At 41.3% G+C, this 20,660-nt stretch overlaps 1 protein-coding gene across 1 annotated transcript; it reads right to left on the bottom strand.

Annotated features, from left to right (window-relative positions):
* Window positions 1-12,746: 12,746 nt before the first annotated feature.
* On the bottom strand, window positions 12,747-13,853 carry GPR15 (G protein-coupled receptor 15; the record flags this gene model as incomplete). The annotated part of the gene is made up of 1 exon (XM_082484833.1): window positions 12,747-13,853. One exon carries the CDS (start codon window positions 13,851-13,853, stop codon window positions 12,747-12,749), a length of 1,107 nt encoding a protein of 368 aa, XP_082340959.1.
* Between the last annotated feature and the right edge of the window lie 6,807 nt (window positions 13,854-20,660).

Below are 20,660 nucleotides of genomic sequence, written 5' to 3'. Positions count from 1 at the left end.
ACAAGGAGCTCGGGCAGCCGCCGCGGGGCTGGGCCGGGGGGAATGGGGAGGAGGGTCTCCCGGCAGCCGGTTGGACACCGCCAGCCCGGCCTGGGAAGGCCACGGGTGTCCCCGGCCCCGAGCCGGGTCTGCGCGGGGAGGCGGGAGTCGAGCAGAGAGCGGCTGGGCGGTGAGGGGGGAGCGGTTATCAATGGCAGTAAACCCGCGTTTAGGTGCGGCTGGGAGGGGAGGCGGGGGGTAAACGGCGCCCTGCCGGCCGGCGAGGGCCCACCCGTGCAGGCCGTGGAAGGGGAAGGGTGTTCTGGCATGGGCCGAGCTGGCGGGGCGGAGGGGGGGGGGGGGGGGGATGTTGAGAGGCCGCGGGTGGGACGGTGTTGGGTGGGGAGGGTTTGGATGTTGTTTGCCATAATATGTAGAAAGGCGGTTTGTCACATACGTTTGCCTGCTTACCTGCATGCTTACCAGCGAGGTGGGAGTTCTGTCCCTTGAGTGTATTAATCACGGCGCCGTGCTTTGCAGACCCTAATTTTTAATTTTTTTTTTTTTTGAGGGGAGGGAGCGTGTGCCAAACCAAATGGCCCCATATTACAGAATTCCTCTTTACACTTAGATTCGGGGGTGATACAGGACTAGGTCACTTCTCAAAAAAAATGCTGTAAGAAACATCTCTGGTTTTGCTATTCAGAAACTTAGAAAATCACAGCTTAAGTGCAAGCTAACTGCCTTGACTTTATTAAGTTTACCAGTGCCATAAACACGGCAGAGTTGGAGTGTGTGCCACAGCGTCAGGTACCATCCATGTCGCGTGGGAGATGCACTGGGTGCTCACTGCCGTGCAGCTGGAAATGGTTTATAAGAGAAGTGGCTATCAACCCCGAGTTGCACTTGTGACCGAAGATTTTAACTGTAGAACAAATATTTACAAGCACAGCTGTGATATATTTCAGTGAAGAGCGCAGATCTTTTATTTTCACAGCTTCCCATCTCCAGGTTTACAGTAGCATCCCCGTTAAACGGGTTCAGATATTGGGTTTGAGACTGCTTTATTCACAGAGTCCACTTAATAGACGAAAGCTGCAGGTGCAAGAGAAAATGTGTAACTCTTGTGTTTGAAAACAAGTGGATTAAGTTCACTGCTTAGAGCAACCACTTCAATATTTTTTTTTTCTAATTGTAATATTTGCTCTTCTCTCCAAAGGCTCCCTTGCCCCTTGCCTTTCTGCAGGGTGATGATGTTGAAGTTCTGCCAGTGGAGGATCGCTCCCTTTGAAGTGGGGTACGGACCCTCCCAGGTAACCTTCCCTCCAGAGGCGTCTTCAAAATGGCGTGCTCAGATCAGATTTGCTGCTTGGAGAGCGCAGAACTGTAAACCAGCCGGCATGGCTGCGTGATCTGCAGGACTAATCTGTTTTCAGTTGTGGTCACTAAAACACAAAGTTCTTTTTTTAAAAAGAAAAAAAAAAAAACACAAATCAAACCTTATTAATAGTTATAGGCTGTTGCATCCTTAGTTTAATAATGTCTTTTGTCTGTTAAACTGCCACTGTAGCCGTTAGCTAATTCAGCATTTTAGGTTTCCCGTGATTCTGAGCCGCTTTGCTTGGTGCGAAAGTGGGAAGTCTCATATTTCTCTTTTTTGAATGTCAAAAATAGTTGGAGTTACATAGCTATACAGTTATTTTAGCGATTCGAGTAACTCATTAAGTCTTTTTTGGCAGGTAAAAGCTTGCGTTGATTTTTAGATTTAAAAGGCGCTTTTAATATTATGATAATAAGGTTCACTCAATAGAAGTCACATTTTGTAAAAATAACTCTGGTAGATATTGCTGGAGGGAGAGAATGCTAATTTTTTTTTACCAAATAGCACTTTGATCCCTCAGAAAAATAAAGATCTAGTATATATAATCAATATACACCTGCATGACATGTAATACTTTAATACTTATTGAGAAACAATGCTTCATCCAAAATAGTCATTCACCTGATTAATTTCTGTATTTGTAGAAACGTCCTTTGTCCATATAAACTCTGTCCTCCCTCTAAGGACTTCTTGTGAGTGGCTAGGTTTAAAAATTTTCCACTTCAATCATAAGCAGCTTTTGCTCCATCATGTGTTACTGTGGAGGGTGCACTGAGTGGCTGAATGAGCAAAGAAAAGAAATATTTCTGTATTGAATTGATTCAATGTAGGTCAGTAATTTTTGCCAGCTCATGTGCAGTGTTGGAAGTACGCTGCAGGTGATTGTCATCTGTCAACCTGGAGAAAAATGCTTGTGGCAAAAAGACAAGAACACCAGGCACTGTGTTACAAGTCTTTTGGGCAACCCATTGGTAGCCAGCCACCGTAGAGGGCTGGCAGGTGATGCAGACATTGCTAATTCATGTTATGTCATAACACATAAAATCAAAATACGGAGCATGAATGCGCAAAGTACTTCAGTAATCCACAAGTGCTTGCTCCCATAGGGTACCAGAGTTTATGATTTACTCCCTTGACTGAGTACATCACAGACCTGACTTACATAACTGAGTAAATAAAAAATCTGGTTTTGAAGCATCTAAACTGGCATGTGGGAGCGTGTCTGTTCCCTGAGTGAACTGACAATTTGGTGATCCTAATAGCTGCTTATGTCTTCAAAGCTTACTGCCTTTCTTTTTAAATGAAGGTTTGTTTCCCCTCCTGTTTGCAAATAAAGCATGTGGTTAAAGGGTAAACCTATGAGTTGAAAAGCAATTAAAAGGATCCTCTGAATATATTTGCATGGCATCTCATGATTTTCAGTGAATTTTGTGAACTCTGAGGATGGCCTACCCTTATGCTTTTTGACAGATACATGTCAAAGATAATCTATGTGTATTTGCTCTTAGTGAACTAGATGATCGCCTGAGGTCTCCTCCAGCTGTGTTGCACTGGTAATGCTGCTTGTGTTAAAGCATGAGTCAGAATACAAGTTTGCTTTCTTAAAATAAAAAGGAAGAAGGCTGCATGTCACTATTTGTCTTTTCTGTGAACATGAGACACTATGTCAAAAAACAGTAGTATTTTACAGCTATTAGCAGACACCTCAGCCTTTGTGTTTTTACACTACAATTGTATCACCTTCACTCTGTGTTTCACACACTAATGGAATTGTGCCCATTGTATGGCAGGAGCCCTTGGTTTCTTTTTCTGCCTGATAAAAACGTCGACACTTCCATGCCGGGTCTGAATTCAGCAGAAGGCAAACTGACAAATGTTTTTGTTGGTTTAGTTTAATTATAAGACTGAAAATGTATACTTTGGTCCTTGTTCACTATGTGCAGTGTTTTGGAAATCCTGTTTTTATTGTAGTCTTCCTTTTTCACTTCCTCTGGACCTTTTCACAAGACTTGATTTAGGGCACATGCTTTCCTATCTGGTCTTAAGGCAAACACAGATTATTTTTTTTTTACTTTTTTTTTTTGGCCACTTAGCCTCACTCATCACCTCTGACTTTCAAGTATGACTCAAGCAGGCATTGTCTGGGTACATGGCCTAGGGGGGCATCCAGAGATAGAGCAGCACATTAGCTGTAGCCCTGCTGCCTGTTTTGCCTGTGCCAGAGGCTTGGAGAGCCGGGCTGGTGGCTGACTACTGCAGGAGGGCTGGGTGTGCAGGGGTGGAGATGCTGCCGGGGAAGGATGGCCTTGCAGCGAGCAGAGTTGGGGGCTTGCTCCCTCCAGCACCCTCCCAGCTGGGTCCCTTTACGTGGTAGAAACCTTGTCACATCCTGAACCCAAAGCTTTGGGCTGGCAGGCTTGGTTTGGCCTGATCTTTTGGGGATGTTCCGCAGTGATCCTTTCTGTCCAGCTGCTGAGCAGTGGAGGAAGGTGCTAGCTTTGTCTGTTACAGAACAGAGAGGGGACTTAGCCTTCAAACAGACAAACCACTCGTGTTTCACTGTGTAATGCACTGGCCTACAGTGCAGCCAGAGCTGTGGTTGCCACGTGGGTTAACATACCTTTTCTACTTTTCATTTGACTAGTTCACAGGCTTGGTGTAGATGAAGAAATGCCAGCATGCACTTCAGTGTCAGCCTGCAACCCAAACGTACAGTCCCAGTCCCCTGAGGCTTGTTCATTCCTTCCCATCACAGCATCTTTGCTGCCTTGCCTGTGGTCACTGCGTTTGGGTGAGCAGGTTCACAGCTTCCAGTGCTGCAACTGCCAGTTCAAGCTGTGGTGCAAATGAAGTCTAATCCAGGCACAAAGTGCAGAGGGACCTGTGGTGCTTGCCCAGGGGAGGTCCTGTGCCTGGCATTGCTCCCTGACAGTGCTGGCTCACCTTACAGCCACATAAAAGCATGCATGCCTTAGCAGAAAATACAGGTGCCTAAATTGGCATGATCTCGTCCTACACTTTATTGAAGTTGCTTAAAGGCAGTTTAAGGAAGGTGCAGCTAATAGCATCAGGAAACCTAGTCCAACAGCACAGCTGGGATCATCTATTCAGATGGCTCCTCTCTATATGGATGAACGAGGCCATATAATTATAGGAGTTTCGTGGATCTTCATATCTTTTGGAGATGAATCATTAGCATGAACTCTGAAAGAGGGCACACTAATCCAGCTGGCTTCACTACTGGGTAAGTAGCCTGTGGGTTAGGCTTCCGATCTGCTCATTCAGCCAAACCCCACCTCTCTTGAAGTTAATCGTATAAAACTGCAGTTGATTTCAATGAAAACAGGAGTTTCCCTACTGACTTTAATTGGTATTTATTATTGGGTGACAGTGGAGGTAAGGACGTGTAAGCATCATTAGCCTAGTTGCACAAGTTCTTAAAAATTAGAATAGTAGGAGACTTACATCTTTCATGAATCAGCAGGCATTTCAGACATTTTTAATAGCCTCAGGATGGTTGCAGCCTCTAAAGTGGCTATGCAAATGTGAGCGTGAGACAGCACCATTGATTCCTGCTGCCAAAACATTAGCCCTAGAACCTACTGAATTGTAAGGGTTGTTCAAGGTTTATTCTCTCCTTCTCCCTAGCTAGATCTAGTTCTTTTTCTGTGCAGCAGCTCTGCGCTGAAATGTTCTCTAAAGTGCTAGCTAGCGTAGTTTCTCATGGGTACCTTGCTTTAGCACATTTCGTATCTACCATATACTCTTTGTTCTACTCTTGTAAAAAAAAAAAAAAAAAAGGTGCTCTCCAGGACTCTCCTCACCTTTATTCTCTTGATTTTTCCCTCAGCCTTTTTCTCCCTCCTGGCAAGATACCCACAAGCCCACAAAGGTTTTTCAATTACTTGAGTGTTCCTAAGTGGTCTGAAGTACCATGTTCTTTGACTAGAAATCAGGATATCTGGCACCTTATCTACAGCTGAGCTGCTGTGAGATCTTGGGCATGCCATTGCACTTTTCAGTGCATTTGTCTGCCCTCTCTCTGCTTCTTAGCACCCGTCCATCCATATTGTCCTTGTTAATTATGAGGAGAGCAGAAGTTTATATACATATATGTGTTTCTTGAAAGCTGTCGAGCTTCTACTCTTACCTGCAACATTTCCTTAGGTGGCGTGATTGTACCCGTGGCAGATAACTGCCACAGGTTCAAAGCTATGCAAAACCAAATATGCACCTCTCTCTTTTTTTTTTTTTTAATCTTTTTGTAATGGTTTTAATGTTTTGCTGTGTATGAGGCGTGGGTAGATGTTTCTGTGGTTCCCAGAGGAGGGAGGGTGAGGAGTGGGTGACAGGGGAAATGGGTGGTGTGGTCATGCAGGTGTTTAGGCAGTGCATATAGGGAAGTCAAGTGAGTGGTCAAGTCAGGTGCATGGTACTATATGGGGCAAATATTTGCTGTGCATTTATTTATACATGGTGTTCCTCAGTGGAAAAAAATGCTCTTTGCATTTTAAGTCTGACTTTCTGCTTGTTTTGTGTATCGGTTTTAAAGCTAGACTGAAAATTTGGATTGATTTAAAAACCACTGACCAAGTTTCATTCTCAAACTGAGCAGAGTGCCACACAGTTTCGCAGTCTGGTTTTCTTTGCCTCAAATTGAAGGTAAAAGAAAGGACATCCTTTGGGGAACAGCTGTTCTTTTATATTCATATTAACTATTTTTATCAGTATAGAAAGAAAGAGGATCTCCTATGCGCAGTAAAAGACAGAAGGGTTTTTTTTCCAGAATTGACTAGCTAGTTTTGGAGGTATCCAGTTATTTCCTGGTATTATCTAACTCATTTATTTTTGAAGGACCTGCTGTTTAGAAAGTGAGTACTCTGCCCTTTCTGGAAATCAGTGCTTTGCAAAGGATCTGAAGCTAGACATTTACAAATTAAAGCCTCTGAATTTTGTAATAGTTTTGTGGGAAGCATTTTCTTTGAACACAGATTCTTACCTTACCTCCCCTGTGCCCTACTCTAGTCCCCAAAGCAGCAAAATGGAGTCCAAATTTCAAGAGGAACATTGGTCTCTTCTGAGATATGTTGTTGAGGTGCCTTTTGTAAAATCCCATGTGCTCTAGAAAATATGAAAAGTAAACAGTAGAGGAAGTATGTTCACTAACTAGACTTAGTGGGAGCTTCTGACTAAGAATACGCTCTCTTACTAATAAGGAAACTGTTTTGAAGTTTGAAAATATGTATTTTGGTCACAATGCATTGTTTAGATGATTGATACTGATAATGTTGCGTGCTCTCAAACCACAACATGCGGCCTCTATTTCCAAAACTGCTGCAATCTGTTGCAAAAACGTAAGAGAGGCAAATTTGGAAAATAAAACCTAAAATTCAATTCATATTTAAAAATAAGTATCAATTCAAGCAGCCTGGCCTTTGGCAGGGCTTTTTTACTGCATCACATATGGAAGGCTGCCTTTCTTCTTGAAGGCTGTTGGTTTCCAATCCACTTGCTTTCTCATCTCCCATGTCTTGCATTCTTTTATTTTATTATGAACTCTGGTCTTAGCTGCATACGTGTTTGGGGCCAAACTCCCTCTGGCTTTTACCGAGAGTGGAGTACCCCAAAACCTCCTGTCACTTGCAGCAAGACTCCAGCAGGATACTGAACACCCACACCTGCAAACTGAGCAGGTGCTTGGGTTGTTATTGAAACCTAGAGTGCGCTAATTGCAGGCTTTGTGGTACAGTATTAAAATATTATATGAGATAACATGGGCTTTTTCTGGTTTTCTAGGGCTACCCAGCCACCTCTGTGTGTGAAATTCGGTAGCATCGTAGTTACTTCTGAGTCCGTTTATTGCACCTTCAGTGCCTGTTTCCATCGGTTATGCATTTAGGTAGCTCTTTCTTTGTTCCTTTTCGTGAACTGATTTCCCTTTCTCTGATGACATGCAGAACACTGACATATTTGGTAAATAGCCTGAGTGGATGGATTTCCCATTGCAGGATTGTCTTTAGGCCATTTCTGGTCAGTGCCTTCTGTTCTTCACTTGCCATGAAATGTGCTCCTTAGCTGGGTGAAGCCTTTCAAACAAGAGAAGAGTTGGAATTGGTTTTCAGTTAGAAATTTTGGGACATGTAATGATTTGTGCTCACAGCTTGCAAATCTACCTGCGAGTCCCTGTTGACCTCTTGAATATAAATGATCATACAGGGATAACAAATTAGTATTCCAGTAGTGTGTCACTGCTAAAAGTGCACATAGGTGTTCCCACCCATGAGTTGAGATGTCTTTCTACTGTATGCCTTGCAAGCACCTGAAAAAAACCCTTCATCTGTCAACAGGCTTACTGTTCCTGTGCAGCAGTCAACAAAGGTATCATGGCAACATCTTTGCAAAGTCAGGAAATGGTCTTACTGTAATTCTGCCTATTCAAAACCTGAGGCACAAACATGCTATGAGGGGCTCTTCATCTCACCAGTCTTACAGAGCCAGGACAAGAAGCTACACATGAAATCTTGATGCTCCTTAATCAGTGGAAGTGTTCCTCTTAGCTTCCAAGAGCCAACCTTTATTGCAGGACTTGTGGAGGGTCAGTCTAGTGCAGTGACTACACCACTTGTCTTACTTGTTTGATGGCAGTAAGTTGGCCCTGCTCCTTTTGGATCTGAAGCTATTCCCTGCGTGACTTTGTCCTCAGTCCTCTGCAACTTAAGTACCATTTATCAGTGGTGCAGTTGTCAGTGTTAGCGCATCTGGCGCTGAAATGAAGATTGCAAAAATTCTGTGCCCATTTAAGTAAGCATCAGATCTAGGTACAATTTTTCATTGTGTTGAGATGAAATACTTTATTTCTGAAAAATGCTGATTCATTGAAGCCAAAATGGAGACCAAGAACTGCATCTAACTAGGTCCTGATTTCTATCAAGAAGTAGAGGCACATCAACTTTGATTGTGCACATCTCAGGAAAGTGCACCAACCTCTATATTGTTGGGAGTGGTGCTGGTGGTGTAGTTGTTTTTGTGAAAAACCTCAAAAGATCTTGATTTTGTTCCAAGGCAGTACAAAAGCATCTTCGAAATCGTGAAAAGGTTTATGGCATAAGCAGGTGAATGCTCCCATCCAGATTTGCTGACAGCTTTTCTAGTAATGCTTTGCTACTTTTTCATGACAATGAAAGGAGAAGTTAGATTACAAAAAACTAAACCATATTTCTTAGCTCCAGTCAAAGTGGTTTTATTTTAAAATAATAAGTGGGGAAAAAAAACCAGTCCAAATTATTTACCAAGATCTTTGGCAGGTATCATATCAGAGTTGCACCATTTCCATTTCACATAGCAAACCACTTTACAGTCATTAAGTTCTTTCAACACAGATAAAATAGGCGTGATGTTATATTACTCAAGTCTACCAGGTTAAATACTTAAAATCACAATAATTTTTGTGTCATCCTAAGCTGTATTAGTGATAACAAATGAATAATGAATATTAACATGGAATAGTAAAAATTCCAGAAGTTTGTTCAAGCATAGGTTGCCTTTTTTTTGCAAGAAATCATTGAAAAGAATGTTTACAGTCGTGAAAATGTCAAATAGATCTGCAGTTTACAAAAGCAAAATAAGTACCTTCATAGGGTACAGTCTTTTGGATGAAAGCCTAAAAGAATCCAGAGAGTTTTGCTTTATTGAATTAGTTACCTCTTTTCTATTTTTTATTTTCATTCATGTGGAGCATTTGCTGTGGCATTTATATGTGGTTTTATTCAAGCCTGTCAATATTTAGCAAGTTTATTTGTTTTTTTCTAGATGTCAGTACTAAAGCTTTAGGCAATGGAGGGAGATCCGGGATAGATTTCCTTGGTCATTGTTCCAAATTGATGTGTTATTTTTAAGTATTAAAAAAAAAAAAAAAACAAAAAAAAAACCTGGCAGCCCTAACTTAAAATTACTTAAAGTCTTGTAGATTGATTATATTCCAAAGATACTCTTCTGCTTTGGGTGGGGATTGAGGAAATAATGAGTCTGACTTACTAAGAAAACCCTCTTTAAAACAAGATGTAAATCTTTTTCTGTAATAAAAATAATACATTAGTTGAAAGACAGGTCTTAGGCTTCTTTTTGTAGTTAAAAAATAAGTCTTGTGTACTAGTAAAGGTAGACGGAGAATAAGAAATTGAGAAGAGACTATTGAGACAGTAGTTTTTGAGGGTCACTGCAAGTAAGATTAAAATTTGAGCTGACACTGTTCTGATTTTCAGCCACTGGAAGGTCTGAAAATGCAGTTGATGTTCTTTACGCATTTGTAAGCCTGAAAAAGGAGTTTGGCTGTTTGGTGTGGGGCGAAAAGTCTGTCACGTGGAGGAAGAAAAAACAAATCTTTTAGAAGAGGTAGTGGGGGAGAAAAAAACCACATGCAGTGAAGGGAGGGGAGAACAAAAAGCTAATGTGTGTCTCTGATGCCCACCTTGTAGCCCAGGCCCATATCCTGCTATCTTACTGTGTGCCAGAGAGCACACAGTGTCACCGCCAATTGCTGAAAGACACTTTTGCCTCTACTGACCCTGCAGTGCTAGCTCTCTGCCTGCTCAAATGAGGGCTTGCTCTGTTAGCCTGTGGGTACAGTAGGGAACTGTCTGGGGAGTTGGGCAAGATGTCCATGCCTCGGTTTCTAGGTTTGCACTGCCCTTGGGTGAGGCGTGTTTTTGTTTCTCTGGCTGCATTGAACAGCATGACCGCAAGGTTCAATAAAAAATGCAAATACCAGGATTTATTTCTAACACTCAACATAGCCATCCCCATTTACAGATGTTTAGAAAATATAGAGGTGCGAAAATAAAAGCTATAGTGAATGTACTCGCGCTGCACATACATTAGAGCAATACCTCTTCTGTCATTCAGTTTACACATTTTTTGCCCTGCTGTCGAGATAGTAGTTGGATCTTTAAGCTTTGCCCATTTCTTTCTGTTTCTCATGAATTATATAAGCTGGTATACCTGTCTTCCCTTTGAAGCCTTTTAGCGGGTCTGCATGGGTGTAACCGTTCACCCTAAAACTCAGTGTCCTCTTCTTAAGTAGGAGAGAGTAAATCCTTTTATTTAGACCACTTCCTGATTAGAATAAAAGTAACTTTCCATAGGTTTGTAAAATGCCTCATTGTTATTCTAGGAATAATCTTCTGCATCTGATTGCCTAGAAAACAATTCTTAGCTTCAATGAAATGTAAAAGTCTCTCTTCTCTGGTGATCAAAGTGATCCAGGGACTATTGCTGCATATCTTTTTGTTTATGAGAGACTTGTCTCTGAGTCCCTGTGTTTAACAGTATGGATTTGTGTGCCAGCTTATTCCTTTCCTGGCAAAGTTGGGAGAAGGGAACACAGAACCAGACTCTTAAAACTTGAAACACTGCCCAGTAACATCATACAGGGTTTGCTATACAGCATGCAAGTTGTTACCAGCTTATTTTACTTCTTAAAAAGTAGACCCAAAGATGTATATTTGCTGACTCTTTCTTTCATTGGCAGAGTTGAATTTGCTTTATCTTACAGGGCTGTAAGTACCATTAAAAATCTTTTACATATTGCAATTCAAGATTTATTTCCATGTATTTTATCACTTAGCAATAAGATAACTTCTACCTCTAGTCAACACCTTTGTGGGTTTCATGAAAGCTAGTTCAAAAGCTTCAAAGGCTAAGTGCAAAAGAGAAGAGAGATAAAAATCTTTAAAAATCAGGAAATAGAAAAGTTTCTAGCAGTCTTTTGACTTAGTCACATTACACATTCTTGATGCTTTATGATAATGATTTATTATATTTATGACAAGCAGTGTTATATTAAGCTAAGCATTTAACAAGAGACAACAGAGTATGAGATACTGCAAAACAGCCAAGGTATCCCAGTGTTTAATTCTTATTTTAACTGTGCACTTCAAAACATTGTACCCTGGTTTCTTTGTTTTAAGCAAACATTTCTATCAATCACTGGCATTTAGAAAGATATGAAAGAGTTAATAAAATATATGTAGTCAGCTTTATGGAATTCCATTACCAGTTTTCTGGTGAGATGCCTAACTCCTTGCTCCACATTTGTTCAGCTTGTATATCTAGGAGATACTACAGCTGTTAAAAATGTGGAGCTTTCTCTGCTTCCCCACCCCATTTGCTATCAGACTTGACACCCGTTGGGCAAGTGATATCTTCCCCTCAGCGTATTAAATGCAAGACCTTTGCGTTTCCCAAAGATTGCTGGATAGGAATGAGCCAACTTTATAGTGCTGTTTTACTTACAGAGCTCAACTCTGTAAATGAATTAAAACATTGGTCCTTTTGAATATCTTTTCTGTGAGCATCCCTGCACACAAGGTTTCTCAGCATTCTCTGTGATGCTCTGTGCTTCTCACAGAGAATCACGCAAATTTGAAACTCTGGCTAATTTTGCTTTTCAGGCACGTGTGCATTTGACTTTGACTCCAGTGGGAGAAAGCACCCATACTGCATATGTCTTTACATAAACCGGTTGCATCAAAACAAAGCAGACATGGACTTTGAATGGCACACAATGTCGTACCATTATATGACAACCCAAGCAGTCAGAAATTGCGTCAGATCCTCAAAAAAGTCTTAAAAAGCACAAGTGGGTTTTGTTGTTTTTTTTTTTTCCTTTAAGAAAAAGGTTAAATGCAGGATTTCTTTTGCTTGTCTTCTGGTTTCTCTACCTTCAGGTTATCTTTTTTTCTGAAATCACAGGGGCTAGTAACATATTTTAATTATTGTGATAGAAACTAAGATTTAATGCTATAATAAGAAGCTGAAACTTAAAGAAAAATGCACAAGACTCAAGTTACGAGAACTGGTAATACACAAATTAATTAAAACATTGCATTTCTAAATTCAGAAAACCTCCAAAAAACCAGAATTGATCAGGTTGGTTGGAGACCATTGTGACACATTTGTGGGTAAGCTACGAACCAAATAGTGTGGTGTTTTTCTTGCTCTGCACAGAATAAAAACCTATATACATTTAAGTTCAAAGCTTGCCTCAGAGCGGCTTTGACTGAATCACGTGATTCTTTTCTGTAGTTTGTAGCACTTGTACTGGGGTTCCAGTGTAAGCATTTGTGGATATTTTTCGGTACAATGGTTTCAGATTTACACTATGCAGTGACACAGCGATCATTGTGAACCATAACTCTGTGGTTAAGGTTTCCTATTCCATTTATCTGCATGTAAAGGGAAGCAGCGTTCCTCCCACCTGAAGTGCCGGCTGCATTTACACTTGCACCTCTGTCTGTCACTTGTTTCTTTTTTTCAGCTTCTCTCGCTTTATTCTTTTCCTGCCATCCTTGAAGAGAGAAGTTCCTTCCTCCGCAGTCCCGGCTCCCAGTCAGAGGGACACAGAGCGCTTCCTCTTCCTAGCGGCATACTCCCCCGCAACAAAATTAGATAAAGAGTGGCTCAGGCGAGTGTCCAGAGTATCAGAGTTGTTGCCACTGCTGCTCATTTTCACCCGCGGGCACAGGCACCGGAGCATGGCTCTGCGGATGTAGTTGTCAAAGCAGTAGTAAATGAAAGGGTTGGCACAGCTATTGGCAAAAGCAAAAGGGCTGCTCACCTTCATGCCCAGCTGGGCAACTGTGTCAGGTAAACAATCAGGTTGCTTCAAAAGTCCCAAAAGGATGGCCATAAGCTTGAAAAGGTTGAAGGGAACCCATGAGATAACAAAAGCCGCCACTACAATGAAGACAATCTTGATGGATTTTCTTAGTTTCTTATCATGTTTCCCAGCTGTCTGATAATGCACACAGAGTCTCTTGGTGATGGAGCAGTAAAAGGTTAAGATACTTAACAGTGGGAAGAAGAAGGCCAGGATTAAAAGCATCAGTGACATGATCTGTTTGGCTTCTGTCACAGCTTTGTCTGTGCAGTAAGTCTTTCCATATTGCTTCTTCAGTTCTCTGGACAAAAGGGTTGGCATCCCTAAGCAGCAGGATAATAACCAGACACAGATGCAGAGTCCACTGGAATAGGATCTTGTTCTGACCCGTCTAGCGATAGAGGGATGCATGATAGCAAGGTACCGGTCTGCACTCATACAAGTGAGGAGGAGGATGCTGCAGTACATGTTGACTGAGATGACATAGGAACTAGCTTTACAGAGGAAAGATCCTACCCTCCAGCTCCCGTCCGACGCCTCCTTATCCACCCAGAATGGCAGTGTGATGAGGAAGATGAAGTCAGATGCAGCGAGGTTGATGATGAAAACATCGATCAGTCTCTGGACCCGTCGCTTGAAGACCAAAGCTACTATCAGGATGGAGTTGCCGATGATGCCCACCAGGAACACAGCAGTGTACAGGATAGGGAGGAAAGTAGACATATGTTGCAGATGCTGATACTGGCAGTTGTCGTCGTAGTAGTAGTCGTAGTTGAAAGTGACTGTAGTCACGGGCGAAAGCTGGGTGGGTTCCATTTCTGGCCAGGCTGTCCTCATCCCCACTCTGAGGAACGTTCTGAGCTCCCCCTGCCCTTCCCCTCAAGGTCTTTAAAAACATGTTAGCGAGTGAGGGGGGAGGAGTAGGGGGAGGGAGGAGGAGAAAAGTGGTTTTGGAGGGGTAATCTATATACGTTCAGCCAATCACATAGGCAACGGATGAGCGACGAGTCTCTGACTACTCAGAACCCTGTCTTCAGAATAAACATTTGCTTCTTTTTTAAAATCAGGTTTAGTTTTACTGATTTTATCTTCATTTTGCATTTGCCTGTATAAGCAAACCAGGTGTGGCTTTTGCTTTTATTTTGGGGGGAGGGAAGGTAGTTTTCAAGATTATGAACTTCTTATTTTTTAAGACAGGATATTGCTAGTTTGCAGAGGTTCGAGCTTGTACCAGCTCAGAAGAAGTCAGAGAACGGTGCCACATTCTTCATCTTTACTCAAAACATTTTGTATAAATTGCTTTTCGGGGCAAGTTCAACTCTTCTGAGGCTTAGAGGTTTTTACTTTCTTTGCCCATTTATTATTGTTGTTTTCTGTTGAGACTAATTCTCTCATATGAACATTTTTAGGGAAAAACATTTCAAACTACCATCTCCATTCTGCTCTGCACTGCTCTGCCAGTGCCCCCCCCTGCCCCGCAGCCCTTCAGTTCCCCTAGCCCTGGGCTCCCCACACCCAGCTTCATGAATGTGTTAGGAACTTAGAGGACACTTTTCCAGTGTCTCGTATATTCTTCTGCAGTTTGAAACTTGATGTTCCCATCCCCACACAGGCTTCCTTATCAGCCACAGTCCTGGTCTCCAGGGCAGTGGTTTGTTCCTTCTCCTTCTGGCTCCTGAGCCATTGTTATGTACAGTGCTTGCTTCTCTTAAAGAGATTATTTTCTTCATCTTTCATTCGCAATATCAGTGTCGCTCCGGCTGTGGCTTACCTTACAGACAGCCTTTTCACCGTTACGTAAATCAAATGAAAATTCTCACTTTTTAAACTACTGAATTTATTACAGCTTTGTCCAGTGCTTACTAATTTGAAACTTCTACTACTTCATCTTCCTTCCTCTCTTCTGCAGATAATTTCATCTTCTCCTTCCTCTCCCTCCCACCTGCATGTTCCCAGACCAAGCGCCTCTTCAGGATTCTCAAAGCTTTGAGCAAATTGCTTACCAGAGCATGCTTGAGCCCCAGCCAGATAGATTGCATCCATGTATATCTCCACAGGCACTCTTTCTTGAGATATGCTGATATCGAATAAGCATCTAGTTATATACGACTGCCTTCTTATCAGTGGGGCACTAGTGGACTCTAGCTGATGATTTTTCATGGAACGTGTAAGGATTTAATTCTCTCAGTGAGTGTAATTCACCCAACACAAAATCTGAAAAAAGATCAAGATAAAAACACTCTGACTTAGATTACCAATTTGTATGACCCAGATGTAAGTGTGAACCTGTAAGGAAGCATAGGCAAAATCATCTTCTTGCTTTCTGAAAATTACAAAATATATTCCTACTTTTCAGCTAAGAGTCGTGTAAAAATGCCTGAGTATCTTATGGTTTACAGAAACGATTTTTGATGGATTCAGCACAGCGGTGAGTTTGGTGTCATCTTTGCTTATTTCTGCTTCAAGGAATGCGTTTCAGTTTTTTTCTTCCAAAAAGCATGAGAAAATAGAGGCATTCTCTTTCTATCAGTACTAAAGTAGAAGATCAGCTGAACCCTATGGTCTGTGGTATAATAGTTCTGCCTCTCTTGCAAAGATGGACCTACATGTTATTATACTCCACGCTTAGATCCTAACACCTTACATGCAGTTGCAAGCTTTAGAAATCAGGCACAAACTTCTCTCCCTCCATCTCACACCACTACATACTCCTCGAAATTCACTCCCTCCCTCTCCCCATCTCAGTGCAGGCAAAAATGTGAGTAAAACTTTTAAAAAAGCGTAATGGAACGACAAAAATAAATATATGTCCATGTATTCTTGTGTTTGCAGTTCCTCACTTTGTTGTCTACCTGCAGTTTAATAGCCTCACTTACTAAAATAAAAAATCAGATAGTAAACCTTTTCCAACAGGGATCAACTCGGTTCTCTTGAATATGCTCCGTATTTCTCGAATGCTCTAAATAGATTTGTGGATGTTGCTGTGTGTTGCCATATTACAGATGTGACATTTCCTTATCTGGACAGAAGATTTGCAAAGGTAGTATGAAGCATTGTCATGAATAATGAAGTGATTTGTAATCATCTGAGTGAACCAGCAGCAGGCGTATTTGATGGTAGCCTGTAAGCCTTGAGGTTTTCTTATGTGGTATTGATTCACTTAGGGCTTCGTGTAGGGCCTGACTCTTCCCAGAGCTCATTTCCCAAGGTAGAGCCAAACTCTCAAAAATACTCAGCATGCAGAAATTCCCCTCATAACACGTCTGCATAGATATTCCAGAAAGCTCAGGACGTGATGTGCTAAGAGCCAAGAGATGAAGTGAGATGTTTTGTCACCAGGAGGACAGCCTCTACCCTCTCCTCACCTTCCTTCTAGGCTTCCCCAGCACTTTCCTCCTCCCAGACATCACCAGACACATGTAAACCTTTTTCCCTGGAACAAAATTTTCTGCTGAAGCAACAGCTACTGGCTTGGCTTGGGTGTACGTTCTTCCATTTGGGGTACCCATCTTGTCCAGCCCTTGACGGAGCTGAGGTGGTCTGAAAAAATGCAGCCGTGGGGTGCCAAGTAATTTTGAACCTGAGAGTGAACCTAAAGCTTTTGTAACCACATGCTCCTGACTGTCATCATGGCCGTGAATTTGGCCAGTTCTGCTTTAAAGCGTATGTTTCTCTGATGGTCCTGCCTTTCTAAAATGCACTTGTGAAGTTTGTTGTGTCTGTACCATTCCTTAAATCTTCCTCATAGGAAATACCAAGGTCTTTCCAACAATAGCAAGGAAAAAGATTTCCTGTCTTTCGTTCAGAGTTCTGTACTGCTTGTGATACATGTATTATGGTAGCCTTATAATGTTATGGCAAAATCAGTAAAAGAGATGTGCAGCAGAACAATCTGCACAGGAAGTGTGCCGAGTTATTGGCGTAGTTTGTTACACACACACACTCCCCTTACACATTTCTGCAGTTGAAGCATTTCTGGTAGCAAGGTGTAGGGTTTGTTTTTTCCCGATTTTTTTTACATTCTCTGTTTTACTGATAGTTTAAATATGAGTTTATTCCAACTTGCACATGTGCTTTTATATAAGCCCAGGCATGTAGGTAAAAAAAGCTGCGTATCTGTAAATTATTAATGATGATAAACGCTGAGAAGGAACAGAGGTTCATTTGGGTGTAAAAGAAAGTGTAGTAGTTTCTAAATGATTGTGCTTCAAAAACCTTCTGTAAGGAATAGAGATTTGCAGACCTAATTAAAAAAAACAACCAAACCCCCCCACCAAATTGGCTGAAACTGCCCTACTATATTATAACCTAGGTGAAGGCAGGCTCAGAGGTAACCAGATGAATACTAACCAATAGAAGTTTCACCCCCGAACAAAGACGAGAGGGTAGAACTGATACAGGTAAACTTGCGTGCACTAAAACAACGGATCGGGGTAGGTTGAAATAGTTATATACTGAGAGCAATGGTCTCCAAAGTGGGGTGCAGGAAGAAAATATTTTGTGTACACTTAATAAAATAACTATTTTAAAAATAGTGTTTATATCCTCTTTATCTCATGCTTTTTTAATGTATATTTTTGTGTATGTTAATATATTAACTACTATTCTGTACACTAATAATAGATTAGTACAGTAGTACACATATATAATTGTTTTAAAAAATGTACATGTAATAGGAGTGCATGCTCAAAAAGTTTTTACTGTGGATGATAAAACAGTTTGGAGTCTTAGAGGACAAGTGGATATCATTAAAGGGAACCTGTGCTATTCATTGTATTTGGAAGAAGCACATCTAGAAGGTCTTCTCTCTGTGAAAACGATAATTATGGTAGGGTTTTCTTAACCTCCTGTGTTCTTTGCCACAGATAGAAAAATACAGATGACAGAAACAAAATCAGGGAGACTGTATAAAGAGCTCTGAGGGGAATCCATGGGATTTTCTGATCATTCTGGCCATGTGACATGCTTGTAGATGGTGCCTAAACCACAAAAACTCAAACTGCCCTTTTTATTATTAAAAAGAGACTATTTGGGAGAGGCAATATCTTGTAGTAATTAGCTAGTAGTACTGGAAGAAACAGGCAGACTTTTGAACACCTTTTTCAGGTCTGAATCTATAACTTCTGAAGCAAATGTAACAGATGAAGAAGGTTTTTTCATTTCTCATCTCATTTCTCATCCTGTATCTACTTCATTTAGTACAGGTAGTGCTGCCTCCTACAAATGTTTACTTACTTCCTTAGACTGTGAGAGCTAAAACGACACAAATTTTGTATGACACAATGTTTTTGCAACATACTAGGGTTTTGTTTATCTTGCTTGTTTTCTTTGCAGCACTCTGGTTTTAAACTCTCTGTGGGTGCCTGAGAACTTCTGTTAGAGGTACTAACAAGCACACGTGATCCAGGTCTGCTAGCCAAAAAACTTCAGTTTTGCAAAAAGCAGGGACAGCATTTAAGCTGTAGCCATCAGCGTTATTCCCTTCGTGCTTTCATGTGCAAACTGCCACACTTTCTGCACAGTAAAACAAACTTTTAGTTTGAAAACCTTCCCAAATGAACCTGGTCTGTAGCTAAACTGATCAACCAGTGGATCTGTTGAGGCGTGCTGAGGAGGTGTGAAAAGAAGAGAAAACGAAAAAAGATAGGTGTTAGCAATGAATGACTGTGCGTTCGTTTTGTAATGTTTTTATTGGCTTACTCTTATTATATGGAGGGGTATTTTTCCAGAAAAAAAAAATCCACGTGAAATCCGTAGAGAAATCTGTATTTGAAATTAAATAAATAAAATGAAAACACATCTCTTCCCTCTAGCTGTTTTCGAGCAGCTGCACACATCATATTGATCAAGGCAGATGATGAAGAAGATGCCGCTGTAGTCTAATTCTATAATGGAAGTAGCAATGGCTGCAAAATTTTCCAGAATTGATTCTCATTTTTATGAGATTAGATCTTTTAGGAGAAAAACCTGTAGACTTGCCAGTAATTCACTATGATTTACAGTAAACTGTTCTAATTCTGCTTATCCCACGGTTTAGAAAACAGAGGGGTTTTGTTGTTTTTTTTTTTTTTCTATTTTTTCTAGCTTCAACTTCTGATAGTTTTGCCAGCTATACTGAAAAAAGTGATTACCGTTTTTTTGTTCCCTATTGCCATTAGGTGTATTTTATGGTCTTGCAACTCCTTATCTCTCTCTTCAGTAAATTAAATTGACTGACCTTCTGTGACATATTTCACTGAGAGAGGTTTTCTAATTGTTCAGTGATTTTTCGTGTCCCTTTTCAGGTTTCTCTCTACTTTATCAGCATGTCAAAACTAGACATGCTATTTCAGCAGCCAGCAGCAACTCCAGATGCGGTACAGCTTCTTTCCTGCTGGTGATTTCTCTGTTTATACGTCTGAGGTTGCAGGAAAATTGTAGGTTTTGGCCACAGCACCATCTTGGCGGTTGGTAATCCACTGTGACCCATTTGTCGTTTTCATTTTGTGCTTCCCAGGATAAAAAGTTTTCTGTCACGTAAGTATATACAGCCTCCACTCTTTGCTCTTAAATGAATGAGCTCATTGATGACCTTATTGAAATGCATGTTTGCTTGCCCCCGGCTGCCCAATGATCAGGTCACCCTGTACCAGTGCTCTCTCCATGCCATTATTTACCCTTCCCCTAGGCTTTGTGTCATCTCTGAAGTTTATCAGAGATACGCTGCTTTCTTCCAGGGCATTGGTAAAGATGTTAAATATTTTAGAGTCTAGCATAAATCCCAGCCAGACTCCAAAATACGTCCTTGCAGACAGTTACGTTACGAGGTGTTGGTGAGAAGGTGGGGTGTATAGGCAGAGGTTTCTTAATTAAACATAATTTCTAATTATTTTTTAAAAGAAAATAAAAAAATATTTTGTCACACCAAGTCAGAGAAGTTTCTTATATCACTGCTTTCACTTTTGCCATCCTAGCGTCTTGGCTTGCTGCAAAAACGCTCCCTGGCTGCGCTGGGAGAGGAAATGGTCAGGATTGTTCCCTTAGATCAGTCCTCAAAAGACGTGAAAACCTCAGACGTGATTCTGTTTTTTCTAAGTATTTGTCCGCTACTTTAGAGGTTGGTAAAATCAAAACTGGGTGTGGTGGTCTCTCAAGCAGGGAGTTGTTAACCACTTTTAAGAGTCCTCTTGTAATTTGCGTGGGTATATGTACCAGGGATGGGGGGAAACGTCCCAACTTGGGGCATGGAGCCAGTGGCACCAGTTTTTGCAATTTTTACTAAATCTTTTTTTTTTTCCTTAATTGGTGTTTTCCGTACTCAATCACCTAGGATATCTTGTCACCGTTTTTACAAGCAATCAAGCAAAAAAAGAAAGAAACGTGAGCATTATGGCTGCAGGGGGAGACCAAACAATAGAAATTACAGAAACTAAGAGTTTGTAAAGGTTTTTTTGTGTGTGTGTTTCTGCAAAAACTTATGGCTGTTACAGCAGGTACAGGACATTGGGACCATGACTCCAGATTCCCAAGCACCCAATTACAGGTGTGCAATTTTGGCATTAATCAGAGCTAATCCTTTACTATGAGAGTGGTGAGGCACTGGAACAGGTTGCCCAGGGAAGTTGCGGATGCCCCATCCCTGGAGGTGTTCAAGGCTAGGTTGGA

The sequence above is a fragment of the Vanellus vanellus genome (genome assembly GCF_965231255.1).
Source record: "Vanellus vanellus genome assembly, chromosome: 1".
In the NCBI taxonomy this organism is placed as follows: domain Eukaryota; kingdom Metazoa; phylum Chordata; class Aves; order Charadriiformes; family Charadriidae; genus Vanellus; species Vanellus vanellus.
This window is presented reverse-complemented; position numbering and strand designations above follow the sequence as displayed.